This window comes from Helianthus annuus, chromosome 3 (genome assembly GCF_002127325.2).
Source record: "Helianthus annuus cultivar XRQ/B chromosome 3, HanXRQr2.0-SUNRISE, whole genome shotgun sequence".
Classification (NCBI taxonomy): domain Eukaryota; kingdom Viridiplantae; phylum Streptophyta; class Magnoliopsida; order Asterales; family Asteraceae; genus Helianthus; species Helianthus annuus.
The window spans coordinates 10,647,236-10,671,769 of record NC_035435.2 but is presented as its reverse complement, the minus strand read 5'-3'; the positions used below and the strand labels follow the sequence as shown (position 1 = coordinate 10,671,769).

Sequence of the window (24,534 nt, the reverse complement as noted above, 5' to 3'; positions counted from 1 at the left end):
CACTTTTGCCATTTTAGTCCAAATATCAAACTTTTTACATCTGGGTCCCGGTGGTTTCACTTTTGTTGCCATTTCAGTCCAAAATCCAAAAACCCTCTATTTTGACTGTTGAAAGCTGATTATTTTATCCTTTAGTGCAGGGGCATTTTGGTCATTCTGATTTACTCTTCTAATAATTTAAAACAAAATTAATTATATATTATATATTAAATATATAACTCTCTCTCTCTAAAATATAGATAAACTCCCATCTTCTTCTCTGCAAACCACATACACCACACCCTTTGCCACTCTCCTTCTCCGATAACTACACACCCACACCCAAATCAGACCAGTAGGGGCGGCATGGTAACGAAATCGGGGGAGGAGAAAGAGAGAGAGAGAACCGGCGGAGCAGGTGAAGGAGGTGGTGGTTCTCCGATAACCACACACCCACACCCAAATCAGACCTAGCACCAAGGAGGAACTACGACGGCGACATAGATCTCCGACAGTGGTGGAATGTTGTTTGAAGAGACAGATGAGCGAATTTATGAGGATAGCGGTAGGGTCTATAGTGTTTGCCCAGTCTTTTTTGGGTGGAGGTGCTCACCGGATTGAGTTGCAGGTTCATCGGAAACCATTTTGGTCACCGGTTGGTGTGGCAGTTGTGGAGGTGGAGGAGATGGTGTTGTGATGTAAGAGAGAGAGAGAGAAAGGGGGCGGTGGTTGCAGGGGGCGCGAGAGGGTGGTGGTCGGTGGTGGTGTGGTGCTTGGCGGCGAGAGGGGGGTGGTGGTGGTGCTTGGCGAGATGGTGATGACGTGTCGTTTGTTGATTTTGTTAAGAAATCGAATCGGATTCAAGTTACATTAGGTAATTTATCTTGTGTTTTTTGTCTATTTGTTTTTGTTTTTACTACATCTGCTATGATTTATGCAAGGTTACTTGAATCTGTGTTGGATTGGTTTTTGTTACTGAACTAGGGTTTTCAAAGTTTAAACTGTGCATTATCTGATTTGTGTCTTTGTAATGCCTTAAAATCTTTGTGAATTTTGATTAAGATCTTGAGGTTTTTCTGTGGAATCTGGGTCGAGGATGAAAGAGAGAGAGAGAGAGAGAGAGAGGAGATAGACAAATCACATTATTTATGTTTAATTATAAATAGAAAAAGATTTAATTAATATTTAGTTATAATAATTCTAAAATGACCAAAATACCCCTGAGGGTAAGGACAAAACAGGGGGTTTTAATTTGGGGATTCTGGTCAAATTTCACTTTTGGACCAAAATGACAACAAAATGCAAACCACAAGGACGCAGATGTAAAAAGTTTGAGATTTGAACTAAAATGGCAAAAGTGCCCAAACCACAAGGACCAAAATGGCAGTTTACTCATAAAATAAACTTCTATCTGGTTCACCTATTCAAATGGAGGCCGTTCAAACAAACTAAAACATGTTACATGCTAGGCTGGTTGTGTAGTAGGTTCCTTGTCTACCAAATTTGTTTTTGAAAAAAGGTGCTTATAGCATGTGTAGTGGAGAGCATGAATAATGCTCTCACCTATGAGCATTGGGCGACATGTGTTATCCCAGTCAGCAAATGGGTATTATGAGGCGTTTTTCATAAATGAGTGTAGTGGGAATGTTGGCATTGTAGCAATGTTTTCAAAACCGGACCGGGGTCGACCCGGTCGCCTTACGGGGTCAAAGGTCGGACCTGTTACTTTTTGGTTTCGATATGGTCTCTAATATATTAGATTTAACACGAAATAAACTTTAACAACTTTAAGCAGGAAATAGTACATGTGCCATATATCGATACACAAGTAAAATACAATGCTATTATATTACATATGCCCTCAAATATTCACGTAAATGATACGAACGTCAATGTGGGGCTACCTCACTTGGTAGAGGAGTATATTATGATTTAGTTGGTGTAATTTAGGAGGAGTTTGTAAGTGTTACCATTCAAAAAGAAAATGATACAAACATGTCAAGTGGTGAAACAAAAAAGACAATTTAAATGCTAAATTCGGGTAAAGTCGTGTTATGTCACTACAAGAAAACTGGGTTTTTAGTACGCGCAAAAGCGTCCTAAAATGCTATTTTATAGGACCTTTCATTTAATAGGACCAACGGTAAAAGCGTTTCATGTAAAGGGGTCCTAATAAGTACCGGAACTAAAAAAGCGTCCTAACATCTCAAATAAAATTATGAAACCAATTTTATGGTCGCGTAATGTCTTTGAACAACCGAAATAGTGTCCTAATAAAAACATATTAGGACACTTTTACGATGTTCTAACACGTGCTTACATACTTTTAATCTTTTGATACACTTACAAGCGTCCTTAGAAATTAATTGATAGGACCCTTATGGTGTAACATTATAACTAATTTAGTACCAGGAAAAGGGTCCTAATATACCAAATAAGATTATGAAACCAACTTTATGGTCGCATAATATGTCTATAAACAACTTAAATAACGTCCTAAAAAGAACATATTTACAATGTTTTAATATTTGATTACCTACTTTTAATCTTTTGATACAGATAAAAGCATCCTTAAAAATTAATTTATAGAACCCCTATAATGTAAAGTTATAGCTAATTTAATATCAAGAAAATGATCCTAATATCCCAAATAAGATTATAAAACCAATTTTATAAACAGACCATCAACATATAACATTCTAATAGTTATTGTATAACATTAAGTAATGAAATAAATAAAACTTCATTATATTTCAAATAAGCATGTTCATAACAAAAACACTAACCATAAATTATTTATAACATTGTCTAACATAAAGTCTTAACATTTAACAAAAAAATTAAGAGCAATTAAAGAAATAAGAAGCATAAATTCTTGAGTCATCATGCGTCCTCAATCCTCATCGACTACCTACAAATAAGCCATCTATGTATAAGTATTAAATTCCATGATATTAAAATTATTTGTATCACAAGTTTAACAAATACATACCGAGATGAATGGATAGGGTCATGCGATTGATGCACCAATACAGTCTTGAATTGTAGAAAATAAACGATCTCAGTATGAACTAAATTCTTATGTTCTTAAGGTACCAGAGCAAAAGTCTCTCCACAATTCTCTCAACTTGTAAACCACAAACAATATAAAAAAATAATTCAAAACAATAATCAATAAATGAAATAACTAGGGCTTGTAAGTGAGAAGATGCCTATGCAGTTAATCTCGGCGATATCTCGGTTATCGGCCCCTTACCAAAATATCGGTTTCCGATATAGGTCACATATCGGTCAATGATAATATCGGTGGTCACCGCCGAAATATCGCCGATATCTTGCAATCGGTTGTATCGCCGATATATCGCGTTGGCCATTTTTTTACAAAAAAAACTGCACTCCACAGCAGCAAAAAACGACCTCACGCGGGCACGCACGAGTTCAACCAAATTCCAGCTCAGAAACCCATTTTTTGCACCCCCCCCCCCCTTGCGCGCGCGGGTAGGACTTGTGGTAAAACATGTCATAAAGCTACAATGGAGTAGTAAATGTTTTACCTTATAAACACCCACTCACTTTGTTCCCACACCAATGTGGGACAAAGTATTTACCACCTTTTGAGACTTTCATTCCCACACCTAGACTTTCTACCACCTCTTCTATATATATATAAATATATATATATTTATGCATGTTATTAGACTTCTAGTATATATATAGGCTCTAGATATGAATATAAATATATATATTATATATATATATATATATATATATATATATATATATATATATATATATATATATATATATATATATATATATTTATGCATGATATTAGAAATTACCGATATCTCACCGCGATAAACCATATCTCATATATCGGTCCTTGACCGATAACCGATATTTTTCCGCATTAACTGCATAGGAAGATGCAAACCTCTTTTTGTCGCTGGTATGGTACTCCTGAGGGCCATGGAAGTCTTTGTTAAAATCTGTCATCAAACTACGGCGTGCTTGTTTTTTGATGCTAAGAGGTCCGGTGGTGATACACTCGTCATTGAGGCTGATTAAAATGTTATTAATCAATCAAAAAATAATTAGAGAAATTAATATCAATACATATTAATAGAATAATATATGAAATTACTATTTGTCTGACTCATCTTGATATGAATTTTGTACATTTGATAAATGACTTGTTATTGACTCACTTGAACGCGGAAGTGGCACAAGTTCATGATTTTCTTTGAAAAGAAAAAGAATGTAAAACACTGTTATATAAAAAAAAATATGAGCACTGAAGCCATAAATTGATTTACCTTTAGCATTTTAACTAAGATGATGAGCTCGTACGATTTATACAACTGGTGCAGCAACCATAAGGTCCGTAGCCTGCAATCCCATCAAGAATTGGAATAATGGTTAGGCATATAAGTAATGAATCTAACTGTAATCTCATATGGTCAAAGTTCAATTTATGTTCCTTAAGCCATAAAAGCGAACATTGATTTATCTACACTCTTAAAAGTGTTATTAACTCCCATAACTTTCTTCTTATCATGAATAAATGCTTTAGCGGCGACTTGTTGCCGCCAAAAGGTCGCCGCTATAGATCCGTCGCTAAAAGCCCTTGGTCGCCGCTAAAGATGACGTCGCTAATAATTGTTCACTTTTAGCGGCGACATTTTGACCTTTAGTGACGACATTTGTCGCCGCTAAAAGTCAAAAAACCAGTAAAAAAATTCTCTGTGCTGCTGTTTTCGGTTTCCAGTTTTACTACTATTTCCGGCCGGAGTAATCACAACAGGCTCATTTTATGACTGCCGATCATTGCCATTCTAACCCTTTATAACCTTTCAGAACAACCCATTCTAACCCTTTAGCTGGTTCCCATTTAACCCTTTAACAGATCCTTAGTTTCAATCCATTAACATCTAAATGTATTCAGGTTATGTTATACGTTTAAAGGGTGGGTAAAATCAAAATCGGCTCGGCTGATTTGCACCGGCAAGGAGTGAATAGGATATAAGTTCTTAGTTCAGATTATGAGCTTGTATGCAGCCATAAAAAACTTAAAACTTAGTTTTGCAAATATGACCAAACTACAAAAGAATCAACTAACCAATCAAGACTATAATTACTCATCTGGTTACAAAAACGTTAATTTAAAACTACAGGGTCTAGTGTTACCTCCACGTAGACCGCCACAAATATATAATCACCAAAAGCAGCAGCAGCATGCCATCAGCTCGTCCACTATAAACGCTGAAATTTTAAAATCTGACCTATGGCAATTCAAATTGTTTATAGTTAGAATTAGAATTAGAATTAGAATTAGAATTAGAATTAAAATTAGAATGTTGCTCAATGAAAGTTGTTTTGATGACAACAATCTTTTCATGAATATGAATATGCTAGAAACAACAAAATTTGTCATGAATGAGACCCACCAACTACCCAGGTACTATAAACTATTCAAACAAATAAAAACAAATTGGTTCTCAAGTGCACCAAAGTTACAGTCTTTCCACACTTAACTCACAAACAATAGACGACAAAAAAGATCCAATTCAAAACAAAAAATATTAAATGATAAGAGTAACAATCATAAAAAATATACGAGTTATTTTTTTTCATTAGTTTTTCTTACACGAAAGAGTAACAATCATAAAATATACGAGTAACAATCATAAAAAATACGAGTGACAATGCATTATAAACTTCCAGAAACAGAAACACTAAACAAAACTACAAGACTTCAACTTCAATTTAACACATTAACATAATATATATAAATTGAAAGACTACCAGCAACTAAAGCACCTTACCGATTGAGACAGAACCAGTGGAGCATCTAACGGTAACTGATCTAACTTGTAGCAACTCCGGACTTGCATGTGAAGAAGGCTGATTAATCACAGAAAGATACATTCATTGATTGCCATTCTTCTTCAATATAGAAATCAAAATCTATTATCACACACCACAAACAAGGCCTGAGTTATAGTAAATTGACGGTTAATAGCTGCAATTTGTAAACCCAAACAATTATTAAACACAAACAAAGGAACATATTATTATAAAACATCACAATTTTCAGAATATATAAACAATCGAACATGATATCAGATCAGATGAACAAAGTAATCAACTGTAAAATAAAGAATCGATCAAACAAATACAAATCGCAATATGTAGCAGCTTTTTGATGGATGAATCATACCTGAAGTAAACAATCAAACAAATACAACTAATCAAATCAATTCACTGAACTACAATGAGATCAATTCCGTAATCCAGCCGCGATGAAATGAGATCACGGTGATGTTTTCAAAATCGATCGGTCACGGTGACGGTGTGGATGTCAGAATTTATGTTTGACGGATCAAAACAGTGTGGAGCACGAAGAATTGAACCCTAACGTAGGGGCGGTGGAGCAACGGAATTGAACCCTATGGAGAGGCGGTAGAGCGGAGCGGAGTGAAACCCTAGCGGAGCTAATCGATTGATCGTGGATACAGAAAACGCAGAAAGAATAAAAGAATATGAATTCATGAAATATTTCATTGAGGGTGGTTTTTAGGGGGAAGTATGAAAAAAAATCTTTTTTTTAACCCAAAATAACTCATTGTAGTTTTTAAAAGGGTTAAAATGACTTATTTAATAGTTTTTGGGTCAGCATTGCCCCCTCTATTTATAAAGCTCAATACATGTCATGCTCGTAATAACGTAAAAGTTACGATATTAAAATTGTCCATAACCTTTTTATGCTGCTAAACATCATCAATGTAACTAGGGGTGTTAACGAGTCGAGTCAAGCCTGAGCTCGTCTCGTTTAATTTGCAGAGAGCTCGAGCTCGGTTAGTTTTGATATTTATTTCTAAAGCTCGAGCTCGGCTCGTGAGTAGTTTTTCAAGCTCGGGCTCGGCTCGTTTATTATTTATTATTTGAAACCGGCCACCACCACCACTCACCGGCCGCCACCACCACCGGCCACCACCACTACTCATCACCACCACCATCGGCCACTACTCACCGGCCACCACCATTACTCACCACCACCAACATCACCGACCACCACAACCAACACTCACCGACCACCACCACCGGCCATCACCACCGGCCACCACCACTACTCACCACCACCACCACTCACCGGCCACCACCACCATTCACCGGCCACCACCACCACTCACTGGCCACCACCACTACTAACCACCACCACTCACCACCACCACTCACCACCACCACTCACTGGCACCACCACTACCAACCACCACCACTCGCCGGCCACCACCACCACCACCACCACCACTCACCACCACCTCTCATCACCACCACTCACCGGCCATGATTAAGCGGGTCAATAACCTAGTGTTATTATAAAACTCTAGCGAATAAACGTCCTATAAAACTTATGTTTTACGACTCAAATATCAAGTGTCCTATTACGATATATTAAAATAACACCATAATGATTAAGCATCCTATAAAGGTTAAAGTTATAAGGCCCTAGTGTCAAGTGTGCTATTAAGTTATGTTATAATAGAACTCTAGCGAATAAGCGTCTTATAAAACTAATATTTTATGACTCAAATATTCAGGTCTCCTATTACAGTGTATTATAATAACATCATAATGATTAAAAGTCCTATAAAGGTTAAATTTATAAGACCCAAGTGTCAAGTGTCTTTTTAAGTTATATTATAATAAAACTCTAGCGAATAAGCGTCCTATAAAACTAATATTTTATGACTCCAATATCGAGTGTCTTATTACGGTGTATTATAATAACACCATAATGATTAAGCGTCCTATAAATTTTAAAGTTATAAGACCCAAGGTCAAGTGTCCTATTAAGTTAAGTTCTAATATGACTTCGACTAGAAACGGTCCTATAACACTGAACATTTATGACTTAACTACAACGTGTCCTATTAAGTTATGTTATAATAGGACCCCAGATGATCAAGTGTCCTAATACAATACCACATAATGGGACACTAACAATTAAATGTCTTATAAAGTACTTTATTAGGATCTACATTTTAAGTGTCCTATTAAATTATATGATAATAGGACCCCAAAAAATCATCCATCCTATTAAATAGTTTTTTAGGACATCGGATTAGTAGAGTATATTATAAAAGGACCCCAAAAGTTCATTAGTCCTACTAAATAGTTTTTTAGGACCCTATTTTACAAGCGTCCCACAGAAAAGGTCCTAAAAAGCCATTTTTGTTGTAGTGTGTACTAAACATGTTAACCATACAATAGATATGAACGTTTATATACAAATAGGTCATGTCGTATTATGATTTATATATATAACATTAATGTTTAAAAAAAAGATAAACATGTTCCATTAAAACAATATAGGAGTGAATGTACAACTGCTTTTTTTACAGGTTTATGAACTATGAAAGGTTTCAAACTTGAGGTTTACCTTATCATCTAATAAGACTGTTTATTAGAAGCAGAAAGTAAGTTTTTTAACATAATCAAATGCTCATCATTTGATATATGGAGTGATATACGAAGGTTTGTCACCATTGTTTCTTTCTCCCAGTTTAAGGGTCCTGACGCATGTAATGACACCATGGTGTTACGGTAGGCATGCAACTCCAGTCTATGAATTTCATCTTCCACTGCCTTGTTATCACCTGATTCATCTGTTTCTTGACTTTGACTTTCTTCATTATATCCACACTGACAAACAGACTCTGCATCACTTTCATGATCTTCAACACAAAAGCCAGATCCATGATACGGTTTATAGCTATTAATGCTACAACTACCACTTGAGGATTCAACATCATCCACCTTTTCAGGTGATATTCCCTGCACCAATGCACGCCTGCCCTCTTTTCCACACATTGTTAACTTCCGTGCACGTTTTTTATTCGTTTCATCTTGTGAATCACAGCAGGGTGAAGCTCGTTTTTGGGTTTTAGAGGAAACAATACGTGACTCCATTAACCGATGGTTGTCTTGAGTACCATACTTCAAAAGCTCGGGGCCGTTTGCCTCTTTATGATCACTAGGAACCTTGCCAGTCACAATCCATTGACCATTTTGATACGATTGCCTCACACGGAGTTCTGATTTTGTTACTTCAAACTCTTGTAATGATAAAACTAATCTGACAGTAAACTGGTCCAGACCAAAATCCTTCAAAACGATTGCCATCTTCCATGAAAGATTGTGAAACACTTCCGCCACATCACCAGGAACCCAACATTCTGAACTTTCTAACAAAGGAGGGCAAGGTCTTATAGATTTTACAGATATGTGTTCCACATCATCTTTGCTAGTAAAACCAGGATACACATCGTAACTGACGGTGTAGTTGTGTCCATTGCTTGAAACTATTCGAGCACAACGCCAAGATTGGTCGCAAAATACCTCCACTGTACTTCCTTTCTTATACTTCATGATATGGTTTTGTCTTCTTTCCGAAATTAAAGTAGTTAAAACCTGTTCATAAATCATATTATTGTATGATTAATCAAAACTGACTGGAATTAAATCCCTAATTTACCAAACAAATGTATCTTAATTTTAACTAGATCATAACACACAAACAAAAATGATCAAGCAAATTCTTACAACACAAATTACGAGTATTAATTCCAAGGTCTTAACAACAATCAATCGACATTGTATATTAAGAGATGCTCCTACGGATAACTAATAGACCGTTTAAATACTTTAAAAAACGGCCATTAAACATCATCAGAACACAGGCGATGTATATAGGCAAATTTCAAATACAGAACTGGACAAAGAACATAATCGAAATCTCAGAAGAAACTAATCAAAATCAATAAAATCAATGCAAGTATTAGATTTTTGTATGATTAATCAAAACTTACTGTATTAAACTAAAGTAAAGTATCATAACTTTACCTAAATCGGTGCATGCAAGCAGAATATTATATATCTAATCCTACGCTAATGATCAAGCAAATCACTGAATTTTATAACAAAACAAGATGCAACTATCGATCAACCGCCATAATACATAATCAAGAGATTCTAATACAGATAAGTAGATAACTAATAAATTGTTTCAAAATGGCCGCTAAATATCATTCGCATCGAAATCTCAAAGTAACTAATCAGAATCAATTAAATCTACATCCGCATCCATAATCTGATTAACTCAACACAAAACAAAAGCATCACCAATAATGCATCAATCAAACAACATTATAGATGTCAAGAGATACTAATCCATAACTAACAGCACATTCAAAATTCAACATAAACATCACCAATAATTATAAAACATATGCGTTGCAGCGTTGGCATCGGTACAGCTCATATATCAATACCATGAAAATCTGGAGATAAAATAATAAGAATCGATGAAACATAGAGCAAAATGCTGAAGAATGAGAGTAATACCTGTCGATATTGCTTATAAGAGTAGTGTTGTTGTTCTTGTGTGATTTGTTGTTGGAGAAAACAGGAATTGCATGTGGATGAAGTTCGTGTATGTAGTAGTAGCACTTATATATAGGATTAGTTTTAATTCTCTACTCCGCATCTTTCTCCCTTTTATCCTCTTTTTTTATGTATTTATCTCTTAATTAATTGCCCCTTAAGTTAAGTTTTAATTTATTATAAAATCCAACCTCTCTATTATATAAGCCTGTGTAGTAGCACTGATATAGGAATTGTTATAATTTATTTATCTTTTAATTAATTGTCCCCCAAGTTTTAAACTAGATTTGCCATAATATATAGGAATTGTTATAATTTATTTATCTTTTACACTTGTATACTAGGTTATAATCCCGTGTAAAAACACGGCTGAGTAAAATAATTAAATAGTTAGTAATGAATATTTAAATTATAAAACGATAATTTTAGACGTTTTTCAAATGCCCAAATAAATTTTGTATCGTATATGATCAATATGTATGATGCTTACCAAGTTTATAAATATGAAAGCTTTAATTCATTGATTAAAGAAACTGCATCATCAACTTTCTCATAAGTTTCAGCAGTCACAACACAACCATTGTTTGTATGTTTTTATTAAAATTGAATGAGTTATATATATACACACAACCTTAGAATCTCGTGCATTACACTACTCAAATTAAGTAAATGTAATGTCCAGTACTTAATAACAAAAAAAAAAAAAAAAAAAACTGTTATGTTTTTTAAAATCCCGTGTATTGTTCGAGTTGAATACACATGCTTGTTACACCAACATGAGTATTAAATAATATTACAAATATAATTTGATACTTTATTTATATAATATGCTACGAATTTTAGTATCTTAAGTTATACTACTAATAAAATTATAAGTACGCTTACATGTTATATGGTTCTTCTTTTTTTTTTTTTACTATTTTAATAATATGTATAAGGAAAATATTATTATTAAATATAAAGAAAATATTATTATTAAATATTATTTTTATAGCATATACAATAAAAAAGGGTGTTGCTAAATGCACCCCCATTTTTTAAATTTTACTGGTTGCACTGTCCCATTAAGTTTGTAATAAACAGTAAAAAATTCAAAAAAAAGAACCTTTATTCAAAGTGAGGTAAATGAAATTTAGTTGTCAAACACATCATATTTTTATATAAACAATATACAAAAACAATGTAATATATGAAAGGTGAAGTAGAGGTGTATAAAAAAATTGGTTTTAGAACCGAGAGTGGAGATCCTACGGAAAGTGTGTTTTTCCTCGAAAGTCTAGGAATCGATCTGGGCCATCCAATGGGTATGTTTAATGGTTGAGATCATCTTGGTGGCATTTTGGTAATATGTGTTTCCTAAAAATAGGATTATTTAAATAATCAGGGGTAGATATGCCATTTAGCTTGTTTTAAATATGGAAATAATTGTCATTCCATAACCACCTCACATTTCATGCGATTTTCTCTCTCTCTCTCTCTCTCTCTTTCCCTTTCTCTCTCTCTCTCTCTCTCTCTCTCTCTCTCTCTCTATCCTTCATAAAGAAACACATCAAGAAAACACATTGTATTAATTTGCTTCGCTTGCTGTTAAAACACAACGTTAAGAAATCCTCCAGCATTACCAGCATGGATGGTAAAACACAGTGTATGAATCTGCTTGCTGTTTGTCACACCCCCAAAAATCCACCTGCGGATAACACCCGCTTCGGGGGCGTGACTGACCAGGATCCAGCCACCAATTATACTGAATACTTTAGTTGATAACAAAAGTAATACTTACTAATTATAAGCTTAGCAAATATTAAGTTCAGAGTTTAATGTTTTTAAGATCAAAACAGTAATAAGTAGCGGAAGCATAGGTAAGGTAGTTTAAAACAAAGTTCATGATTCAAAATATGGTAACACCCGACACAAGGGTGAACAGACACTACACGTTCCCAAGCTGCAAGCTCCATCGTCACTGGTTACCTGCAAAGCATGCAGTAAGGGGGTCAACAATAATGCTGAGTGAGTTCACTAGTTGTCCAGTTTTAATTTCCAAAAACTCGTTTCACCGGTTAATTTATCCGTTTATACTTGCCCTGGGGAGCTACCCCAAAAGTTAGCGACTAAACTGTTTTTCCAATACCGAACACTAGGTAACCGTTGCGTATCCGCAGGATGCCCCGATGTCAAAGTTCTATCATCATTGACGGATTTCTGAGTACATTAGTTCACGACCGATCCCAAACCAGGGCACGGTGTGAGGCTGGTAAACACCTAAATAGCGCTATCAACTAATAACCCGTTCGCCTGAACCCGGCGACTAATCGGTATTTGTAGTAGGGACTTGAGTGATAGAGTTTCGTTTAGTGCCGTTAGTTGCAATCCGTATAAACAGTAATTAACCAAAAGGTTTCCCAATACCAGGGAAGGAAAAGTAAGTTTTGTTCCCAATAACTAGGGAAGGTATGTAAATGGTATCCCCTTTTACCAGGGGATAGGGTCGTTTTAGTCTCGTGTCCCAAACCACCGGGACGCATGCTTTTAAGTTGTGAACTCACCTTGGGTTGCTCGGTAGGTTTAGGTTACTTGTCAATCACGTTGGTCACCACGTCCTAACATGGTTACCGGTATAGGTCAGGTTCGGTATACAAGCATTCACGTAAAACACATACGGGCACGTAACATGCATATAAGTAAACAGTCAAACAGAATACAGCAACATATAATCCAGTCAACAAATAGCCCAAGTTAACACAAAATGGCCCAATAACCAAAGTGGACGGCCCAGTCGCAACCAGACGGTCTCGAGTCGCAACCAGGAGGTTTCGGCTTGTCACGCTGTGGTTGCGAGTCGCAACCGCGGTCTCGAGTTGTCACGTTTTGGTTGCGAGTCGCAACCGTCGTAGTCTCGAGTCGTAATCTCGTGGTTTCGACTTGTCATGCTTTGGTTGCGAGTCGCAACGGTGTGGTTTCGAGTCGGAATGCTGTGGTTGCGAGTCGTAATCTGTCACTTTCATACACACGTGATGATGCAGATATGACAGTCCAAATTGTACCAAGAATTCAGGCCCATAATAGGAAACAACCAATAATATTTCACTAACACTTTGCCTAATCTGAATATTAGTAAAGATAGATCAAACTTTGCCATTTTTGCATCTTCAAACCCACATTCAACAAGTTCATCCTATATTCATATTTTTCTAGGGTTTTCATGCCAACATAATCACACATTTTGGACCGAAAATCACCTATTTCTAACAAGATTAATATGCAAGAACAAGTAAAACATACACTTAGTGGCATTAACATAACTCGGTTGGCCCTAAACATCCTTAAACCATTATTCCATAACCATTTAAGCATGTTAGCAAGTATCATACATAAGGTTTAACACACATAGTCAAAACTTCACAATCTTCCTAAAAATCATGCATAGTATTTCTAACCAAGCATAATATTTCTAATCAAACATGCATAAAAATCTAATTCATACAACAAAATAAACCCTATGCACATAATAATCACTAACCGGTTGAAAAGGGGAAGAATGAGCCGAAATAAAGGAAGAAGCCGAGGAGATGAAGTGTCCGAGTGATGATCTTGACCGAGTCCTTGTCCGAAATCCTTGAGCTTGGACCGAGATTTGGAAGAGTTTGGATGTTGTTTGAGGGTTTTCTTAGTTGAGAGAAAAATAAGGAGAAGTGCAACAAATGAAGGAAATGAGGAGAAGGTGGGATATATATACATGGGGTGTTTCGGGTTGGGCTTGGGGGTTTCGACCCAAACCGGTTACGGCCCAAAGGCCCACTCGCAACCGAGTGACCCACTCGCAACCGGGTGGTTGCGAGTCATGGTCTCGGGTCGTGGTTTCGGCTCTCCTATATTTATATATAATACACATACACAACACATATCAAGTAAAAGTCACGTTTCCATTTAATAATAATCATATATACACAAAATATTACAAGGTGATCGCTCGGAAGAACCTCGAGTGTCACATTATCCCCAAGTTTTAAGAACTTTCGTCCCGAAAGTTGAAGCAGCCACTGCCAAGCTAGCGTGTTTTAACAGGGTGTCACATCATCCCCCCGTTAGTTTGGAATTTCGTCCCGAAATTCGGTTGTAGCTTCAGTGCTGGGGTTTTCGTTTGGGAACAACTGGGGATACTTAGACTTCATCTGGTCTTCCCGCTCCCAGGTAAACTCTGGGCCGCGTCGTGAGTTCCAACGAACTCGCACAAGGGGTATCTGGCTACGTTTGAGGGTTTTGATCTCTCGATCCGTGATCTCAATCGGTTCCTCAGTAAAGTGTAGCTGTTCATCAATCGTCAGTTCCTTAAAAGGAATCACAAGTGTTTCATCCGACAAACACTTCTTCAGGTTAGATACGTGAAAAACGTTGTGCACTGCACTCAGTTCTGCAGGCAGGTTCAATCTATAAGCCACCTTACCGATTTTCTCGGTAATTTCGAATGGTCCAACATACCGTGGATTCAGCTTGCCTCGTTTACCGAAACGAACCACACCCTTCCAGGGTGAGACTTTAAGTAGAACCCGGTCCCCGACCTGGAATTCTAACGGTTTCCTACGCTTGTCAGCGTAGCTTTTCTGACGGTCACGAGCTGCCGCCATGCGTTGCCTGATCTGGGAAATCTTTTCCGTTGTATCTACCACTAGTTCTGGGCCTGTGAGTTGACTATCACCGACTTCCGCCCAGCCAAGAGGTGATCGGCATTTACGACCGTACAATGCCTCAAAAGGTGCCGCCTGAATGCTAGTGTGGTAGCTGTTGTTGTAGGAGAATTCCACCAGCGGTAGATGCTTCTCCCAATTCTTGCCAAAATCGATCACACATGCTCTAAGCATGTCTTCCAAGGTTTGGATGGTGCGTTCAGACTGCCCATCCGTTTGCGGGTGATAAGCGGTGCTCATGTCCAAACGTGAGCCAAAGGATTTGTGCATAGCTTGCCACAACTCGGAAGTAAAACGAGCGTCTCGGTCGGAAATAATAGAAGTTGGCACCCCGTGCCTGGAGACTACTTCCTTTAAATAGATTTCTGCTAAGGTAGAAAACTTGTCTGTTTCCTTAATGGCCAAAAAGTGTGCAGACTTAGTCAATCGATCTACTATCACCCAAATAGTATCATTCCCGCGTTGGGATCTAGGTAGCCCTGTAACAAAATCCATGGAAATTTGCTCCCATTTCCACTTCGGGATTTCCGGTTGCTGTAGTAGACCTGCTGGTTTCTGATACTCGATCTTGACTCTTGCGCAGGTCAAACATTTGCCAACATAGGCTGCTATGTGGGCTTTCATGCCAGGCCACCAGTAAGTGGTTTTTAAGTCGTGGTACATCTTATCTGAACCAGGATGTACTGAATAACGGGACTTATGGGCTTCGTCCATCACAAGCTCTCGTAGATCCCCGTAAAGTGGGACCCAAATGCGCCCTGCCACGTAGTAGGCGCCGTCTTCTTTCTGTTCTAGTTGTTGTCTCGATCCTCGCAGGGACTCAGCCCTGATGTTTTCCGGTTTCAGAGCTTCAATCTGAGCATTTCGGATCTGGGTAGGAAGACTAGACTGGATGGTAAGTTGTAATGCTCGCACGCGTCTTGGTATAGTGTCTTTTCGGCTGAGGGCGTCTGCCACGACATTGGCCTTGCCCGGATGATACTTGATGGCGCATTCATAATCGTTCAGAAGTTCGACCCAACGGCGTTGTCGCATGTTTAATTCCTTTTGCTTGAAAATATGCTCGAGACTCCTGTGATCGGTGTAAATGGTGCACTTGGTACCGTACAGGTAATGTCTCCATATCTTAAGCGCAAATATCACTGCTCCCAGTTCCAAGTCGTGTGTTGTGTAGTTCCTTTCGTGTGTCTTGAGTTGTCGGGATGCATAGGCAATAACTTTCTCGCGTTGCATCAACACGCAACCGAGCCCATGAATAGACGCATCGCAGTAAACCACAAAGTCGTCCGTTCCTTCAGGTAACGAGAGAATAGGAGCACTGCAGAGGTTATCCTTAAGCCTCTGAAAAGCAGATTCCTGTGCTTCATTCCACTTGTAGGTGACGCCTTTCTGAGTGAGCGTCGTGAGAGGTTGTGCAATCTTAGAGAATCCCTGAATAAATCTGCGGTAGTAACCTGCCAATCCTAAGAATTGGCGAACTTCAGTGGGAGTCTTAGGGGTAGGCCAATTCTTTATAGAGTCGATCTTTGCAGGGTCGACGTGGATTCCGTCCTTGTTAACCACGTGCCCAAGGAAATGGACTTCTCGAAGCCAGAAGTCGCATTTCGAGAACTTGGCATACAGTTGCTCATTGCGGAGAAGTTCGAGGATAAGGCGTAGGTGCTGTTCGTGCTCTTCCTGACTTTTCGAGTAGATCAAGATGTCGTCTATAAACACGATCACAAACTTGTCGAGGTAGGGTTTGCATACCCGGTTCATGAGATCCATGAACACTGCAGGGGCATTGGTCATTCCGAAGGGCATAACGAGGAATTCATAATGACCATAACGAGTTCTGAATGCAGTCTTGGAAATATCTTCATTACGGACCCTTAACTGATGGTAGCCTGATCGCAGGTCAATCTTAGAATAGTAGCTCGATCCTTGCAGTTGATCAAACAAATCGTCGATTCGCGGGAGAGGGTAACGATTCTTGATGGTAACCTTGTTCAGCTCACGATAGTCAATGCACATTCGGAACGTGCCATCCTTCTTCTTAACAAAGAGTACCGGTGCTCCCCAGGGTGACGAACTAGGACGGATAAATCCTTTATCCAAAAGTTCCTGTAGTTGAGTAGAGAGTTCCTTCAATTCTGCGGGGGCTAGTCGATAAGGCGCACGAGCTATAGGCGCTGCTCCGGGAGCTAGCTCGATTTGAAATTCGACTTGACGGTGGGGAGGGAGTCCAGGTAATTCCTCAGGAAATACCTCGGGATAGTCACGCACTACTGGAAAGTCTTCAATCCTCTTTTCCTTTTCCTGCGTGTTGGTAACAAGTGCTAAGATAGCGGTGTGCCCTTTTCGTAAACACTTCTGGGCCTTCAAGAACGAAATAACGCCGGAGATTTCTCCACTTTTGCCACCTTGTACAATGAGGGGTTTGCCGGAACGGCGAGGAATACGAACTGCTTTCTCCTGACAGAGGATCTCAGCGCGATGCTTGGATAACCAATCCATACCAATAACGACGTCGAAGCTTCCAAGAGTAACAGGGAAAAGGTCGATGCTAAACGTCTGACCAGACAACTCTAGTTCGCAGCCCTTGACAACATGTGAGGCCTCGATGTTTCTACCATTAGCTAACTCGACGATATGAGGAGAACTTAGTAACGAAAGTGGACGCTTAAGCTTCTTACTAACACGTAGGGATACATAACTAGCATCGGCACCGGAATCAAATAACACAGAAACATAACGATCATCGAGTAGGAACTTACCCGCCACGACATTGGGGTCATTCCTTGCTTCACCAGCTCCAATCACGAAAGCTCTTCCTCTAGCACCATTCCCAGCATTGTTGTTCTGATTGTTGTTCCCAGCTCCCTGATTATTGTTGCGATTCTGATTCAGTTCAGGGCAATCCTTCTTAAAGTGCCCCTCAGCTCCACACTTAAAACATGCCCGGTTGTTTCCCTGCTGCTGTTGCTGTTGAGGTTGTTGCTGATTCTGTCTTGCTGGAAACTGGCTTCTACAATCCTTGGCTTCGTGCCCCATCTTGTGGCATCGCTGACACTGGCCTTTGTTACATGCCCCATTGTGGTGTCTGTTACACTTGTTGCACTTTGGGTAGCTTCCCCGGTAGCCACCCTGTTGCTGAGTACCCTTGTTGTTTTCAGTTTTCCTTTGCTGTGCTGGGGCCTGAGTGGGGTTAGCATCCTTGCTTTGACTTCCTTCCCACTTACGCTTGCTGTCACTAGAAGTTCCGACCGTAGCACTGATCCTTTTGGGCAACCTGCCCTCCTCTACAGCCTGATCAGTAAGTTTGTGGGCAAGTCGAACAATCGGCTGAATGGTAGTGTGGTTGGCTGAAGTGACATGGCTTCGAATTTCTGGAGCCAAACCCTTGATGTACAGTTCGATCCTTCGGTACATAGGTCGAGACAGGTTCGGGCAAAGAGCAGCATAATCATTAGACAACTTGGTGTAAGTTTCAATTTCCGACCCAACCATCTTGAGTTCATAGTACTCATTCTCAAGCTTGTGGATGTCATCCCGGTGACAGTATTCATCCTTAATCATATCCTTGAAATCCTCCCACGCAGTAGCATTTGCAGTTTCCAATCCAAACATCTGAATCTGCGCCTTCCACCAAGAAAGCGCGCTTCCTTCAAGCGTAGCAGTAGCAAATTTCACCCAATTTGCAGGAGGACATTCACAGACCGCAAAGACAGCTTCAATTTTCTCAATCCAATGCAGAAGACCTATGGCACCCTCAGTGCCGTTGAAAGGGAGAGGCTTGCAATCCATGAAAGTTTTGAAAGTACACACTGGTGGTTGCGCAGGTGCATGCTGACCTATAGGGTGAGAAGCGAAACGTATAGACTTAGAGGCGAAAAGACGATGTGGCGGTAGGATCTAAACATCCTAGGATATCGAGTTTACCTCCAGGGTGAGCTGCGAAAGCTGCAGCCACCGTGTTAAGCAGGTTAGTGAACTGAGCCTGTGTCAGGTTAATGTTTCCTCTTCCGCGTCCACTCATTGTCTTCATAACCAGAAAACACAGTATGAGTGTGATGCCGTAATGTAGCGAGAATGAGATAGAAGAGAGAGGTGTATCTATCTAGTTTAGGCACACTAGTACGTATAGCATAATAGGAAACATAAAGTAAACAAGTAGACACTGGTCCGAGCTATGAGGTCAAAAGTGTTGAGCCTTGCACTTGGAGTGTAGTGTCGTTGCGAGTCACGGGTTATAGTCTGGTTTTCTTCCAAAAGATTTTCCCCTTTTTAAAACCAAGTTCACTATAACCAATGGCTCTGATACCAATCTGTCACACCCCCAAAAATCCACCTGCGGATAACACCCGCTTCGGGGGCGTGACTGACCAGGATCCAGCCACCAATTATACTGAATACTTTAGTTGATAACAAAAGTAATACTTACTAATTATAAGCTTAGCAAATATTAAGTTCAGAGTTTAATGTTTTTAAGATCAAAACAGTAATAAGTAGCGGAAGCATAGGTAAGGTAGTTTAAAACAAAGTTCATGATTCAAAATATGGTAACACCCGACACAAGGGTGAACAGACACTACACGTTCCCAAGCTGCAAGCTCCATCGTCACTGGTTACCTGCAAAGCATGCAGTAAGGGGGTCAACAATAATGCTGAGTGAGTTCACTAGTTGTCCAGTTTTAATTTCCAAAAACTCGTTTCACCGGTTAATTTATCCGTTTATACTTGCCCTGGGGAGCTACCCCAAAAGTTAGCGACTAAACTGTTTTTCCAATACCGAACACTAGGTAACCGTTGCGTATCCGCAGGATGCCCCGATGTCAAAGTTCTATCATCATTGACGGATTTCTGAGTACATTAGTTCACGACCGATCCCAAACCAGGGCACGGTGTGAGGCTGGTAAACACCTAAATAGCGCTATCAACTAATAACCCGTTCGCCTGAACCCGGCGACTAATCGGTATTTGTAGTAGGGACTTGAGTGATAGAGTTTCGTTTAGTGCCGTTAGTTGCAATCCGTATAAACAGTAATTAACCAAAAGGTTTCCCAATACCAGGGAAGGAAAAGTAAGTTTTGTTCCCAATAACTAGGGAAGGTATGTAAATGGTATCCCCTTTTACCAGGGGATAGGGTCGTTTTAGTCTCGTGTCCCAAACCACCGGGACGCATGCTTTTAAGTTGTGAACTCACCTTGGGTTGCTCGGTAGGTTTAGGTTACTTGTCAATCACGTTGGTCACCACGTCCTAACATGGTTACCGGTATAGGTCAGGTTCGGTATACAAGCATTCACGTAAAACACATACGGGCACGTAACATGCATATAAGTAAACAGTCAAACAGAATACAGCAACATATAATCCAGTCAACAAATAGCCCAAGTTAACACAAAATGGCCCAATAACCAAAGTGGACGGCCCAGTCGCAACCAGACGGTCTCGAGTCGCAACCAGGAGGTTTCGGCTTGTCACGCTGTGGTTGCGAGTCGCAACCGCGGTCTCGAGTTGTCACGTTTTGGTTGCGAGTCGCAACCGTCGTAGTCTCGAGTCGTAATCTCGTGGTTTCGACTTGTCATGCTTTGGTTGCGAGTCGCAACGGTGTGGTTTCGAGTCGGAATGCTGTGGTTGCGAGTCGTAATCTGTCACTTTCATACACACGTGATGATGCAGATATGACAGTCCAAATTGTACCAAGAATTCAGGCCCATAATAGGAAACAACCAATAATATTTCACTAACACTTTGCCTAATCTGAATATTAGTAAAGATAGATCAAACTTTGCCATTTTTGCATCTTCAAACCCACATTCAACAAGTTCATCCTATATTCATATTTTTCTAGGGTTTTCATGCCAACATAATCACACATTTTGGACCGAAAATCACCTATTTCTAACAAGATTAATATGCAAGAACAAGTAAAACATACACTTAGTGGCATTAACATAACTCGGTTGGCCCTAAACATCCTTAAACCATTATTCCATAACCATTTAAGCATGTTAGCAAGTATCATACATAAGGTTTAACACACATAGTCAAAACTTCACAATCTTCCTAAAAATCATGCATAGTATTTCTAACCAAGCATAATATTTCTAATCAAACATGCATAAAAATCTAATTCATACAACAAAATAAACCCTATGCACATAATAATCACTAACCGGTTGAAAAGGGGAAGAATGAGCCGAAATAAAGGAAGAAGCCGAGGAGATGAAGTGTCCGAGTGATGATCTTGACCGAGTCCTTGTCCGAAATCCTTGAGCTTGGACCGAGATTTGGAAGAGTTTGGATGTTGTTTGAGGGTTTTCTTAGTTGAGAGAAAAATAAGGAGAAGTGCAACAAATGAAGGAAATGAGGAGAAGGTGGGATATATATACATGGGGTGTTTCGGGTTGGGCTTGGGGGTTTCGACCCAAACCGGTTACGGCCCAAAGGCCCACTCGCAACCGAGTGACCCACTCGCAACCGGGTGGTTGCGAGTCATGGTCTCGGGTCGTGGTTTCGGCTCTCCTATATTTATATATAATACACATACACAACACATATCAAGTAAAAGTCACGTTTCCATTTAATAATAATCATATATACACAAAATATTACAAGGTGATCGCTCGGAAGAACCTCGAGTGTCACACTGTTAAAACACAACTGTATGAATCTGAATGCTAAAACACAACTGTATGAATTTGCTTGCTGTTAAAACACAACTGTATGAATCTGAATGCTAAAACACAATTGTATGAATCTGCTTGCTGTTAAAACACAACTGTATGAATCTGCTTGCTGTTAAAACACAATTGTATGAATCTGAATGCTAAAACACAATTGTATGAATCTGCTTGCTGTTAAAACACAACTGTATGAATCTGAATGCAAAAACACAACTGTATGAATCTGCTTGCTGTTAAAACACAACTGTATGAATCTGCTTGTTGTTAAAACACAATTGTATGAATCTGCTTGCTGTTAAAACACAACTGTATGAATCTGAATGCTAAAACACAACTGTATGAATCTGCTTGCTGTTAAAATACAACTGTATGAATCTGAATGCTAAAACACAAATGTATGAATCTGCTTGCTGCTAAAACACAACTGTATTAATTTGCTTGTTGTTAAAACACATCGTCAAGAAAACGAAGATGATACAAACAGTATTTGAATGGTGATGATGAACTCGAAGATGGTGGAGATGGAGAAGTGTTTGATGATGACGAAGACGAAGAAGGAGAAGGTTGCGAAATACAAAAAATCCTGGAGAAACAGTTTCTATAATTATAGGCATTGTTAGTAATGAGAGGTAAAATTCCAAAAATAAAATAAAATGTCAAATTACACAAGTGCCCTTTTAGTTAAAATCCCTCCATGCCACGTGTCACATTCTTATTGCTTCCTAGACTTTCTAGGAAAATCCCACTTTCCACCAAACTCCTCCTCATAAACCTGGAAAAAAACCGAAACCATTTTTTAACCGGTTTTAGAACCAAAACGAACCGCCGGTTTGTAGGATCGTTTTCGGACCCGAACGAGTCAATTAGAGGTGTTCTACACAATATGAAAGGCGGAAACAAACATATTGTGTGTGATCCAGCTAGAATATCACTTTAAACTGTCTTTCTATTGATCTGGTAACAATTACAAATCTGTAGACACTTCGACAGAGCTTCGCCATCGGAAACACTCTTCTTAATTTCGTACCAACTGACACGGAATCACAGCTATATATAGACATGACTAATTCCACACGAAACACTCTCAAACGAAATTATACAGAAACGAAATTACAGACTCATGCGATATTAACTAATTCCGTACGAAATTACCAGACAGTAATTTCGTGCGGAATTACTTCTTTCATGCGAAATTATCTTTGTGTCTTGATTTCTCGATCTTCGTGTCATAAGCAATGCAAGACTCGATACAAGACGAAGTCGACAGACACATGCACTAACAGACTCCCCATCGAATGTTGACGAGTCTTAAGTATCGAGTCTTCAACATCTTCAGTCTTCGGGCTCTTCTTTGAAGTATCTTACATTGTAAAGTATCCTCAAATCTCTCTCTTCTCTATTAACACCAACAGACTCCTCTCGAATTCTTTAACCATGATCTGTACTTGGCTCTTGCTTCTTTCTAATTCTCTTGATCAGATCTCTTGATTCCTTAAGTTCATCAGCATCAGCATCTTGCTTTAGTTTTATCTTCCAGAATCGTAACCTAGTTCTATAGCATCTACAGACTCCCCCTTTCAATAAGCTGGAATTGCAATCTGGCTTTCACAAGTTCAAGATTGTAACCTGGCTCATACCTTGCTCATGATCGAAACCTGGCTTTCTCTATTCAGGAATCCTCATTAATCATAACCTGGCTTTCTCTAAACTCAAGCTCTTCAGGATCGAAAAAACAGCTCTTACTCAAGCCTGCATACACTCTACCTCACAATAGATTTCACAGATTTTAAAATTTTACAAATTTTTATAATCAAACTCCCCTTCAAATCAATCGAGAATGATTTTTCATTTTAAAGCTTCTGATGACCACTTGCAGGAACACATACACAAACTTTCCAAATTTTACTCATTTTAAACAAACTCCCCCTCATATTAAGAATCATCATGTTCAGCACTTCGAATTTTGAAAATCAGCTCTTCAACACCAGTTGTCAAAAATCTTTTTGACTTTTTCAAAATTTATGCTAAAACACACTTAAAATCTTTTTGGAATTTTGAATAAAATGAAATGCAGTAAAGAGATATTTACAGACAATCTTTTTGTGAGTTTGTGCAAGAGGATCATATCAGTATAGGAGACAAATCACCAACACCGTTAAGCTTTAGATATTTTAAGCTCTAAATGATTTACCTAGATTATCAGTTAAATCTTTACACAAAGTTCAATTGTTTCAAGATACGTATTAGATGTTTTAAGCACTTAAACTTATTCGCGTGTCCCACCACTTGAATATACTCCCATATCCAGATCCAAATATTCAGTCTTACATGTGAGTATACCTAGATGATATCTGTAAAGGGTTAGATGCGAAACCGTGAGAGCTCAGGTCACAATAGGAACCTTGCCAGTCACAATCCATTTACCATTTTGATACGATTGCCTCACATGGAGTTCTGATTTAGTTACTTCAAACTCTTGTAATGATCCAACTAACCGGACTATAAACTGGTCCAAACCGATATCCTTCAAAACGATTGCCATCTTCCATGAAAGATTGTGAAACACTTCCGCCACATCACCAGGAACCCAATATTCTGAACTTTCTAACAAAAGTGGACAAGGTCTTATAGATTTTACAGATATGTGTTCCACATCATCTTTGCTAGTAAAACCAGGATACACATCGTAACTGACGGTGTAGTTGTGTCCTTTGCTAGAAACTATTCGAGCACAACGCCAAGATTGGTCGCAAAATA

At 38.8% G+C, this 24,534-nt stretch overlaps 1 protein-coding gene and 1 long non-coding RNA gene across 9 annotated transcripts; both read right to left on the bottom strand.

Moving 5' to 3' along the window:
- Positions 1–2,706: 2,706 nt before the first annotated feature.
- On the bottom strand, positions 2,707–6,545 carry LOC110928622. 8 transcript variants are annotated; one of them, XR_004888228.1, is made up of 7 exons: positions 6,200–6,545; positions 5,805–6,001; positions 5,167–5,261; positions 4,296–4,368; positions 3,914–4,039; positions 2,972–3,106; positions 2,707–2,890 (listed from the first exon to the last, which is right to left on the bottom strand). It is a non-coding gene; the product is annotated as an uncharacterized LOC110928622 (long non-coding RNA). The 8 variants fall into 8 exon arrangements; XR_002586514.2 differs by having other exon boundaries at positions 5,805–5,972; positions 6,200–6,544; XR_004888226.1 differs by having other exon boundaries at positions 3,822–4,039; positions 5,805–5,946; positions 6,200–6,544.
- Positions 6,546–8,430: 1,885 nt separating this feature from the next.
- LOC110931200 lies at positions 8,431–9,411 on the bottom strand. Its single transcript, XM_022174605.1, has one exon. It carries the CDS (start codon positions 9,409–9,411, stop codon positions 8,431–8,433), a length of 981 nt encoding a protein of 326 aa, XP_022030297.1.
- Positions 9,412–24,534: the final 15,123 nt, after the last annotated feature.

Excerpts from the sequence above, each read along its gene's own strand:
- LOC110931200 (XM_022174605.1), bottom strand. The coding sequence starts at position 9,411 with ATGAAGTATAAGAAAGGAAGTACAGTGGAGGTATTTTGCGACCAATCT.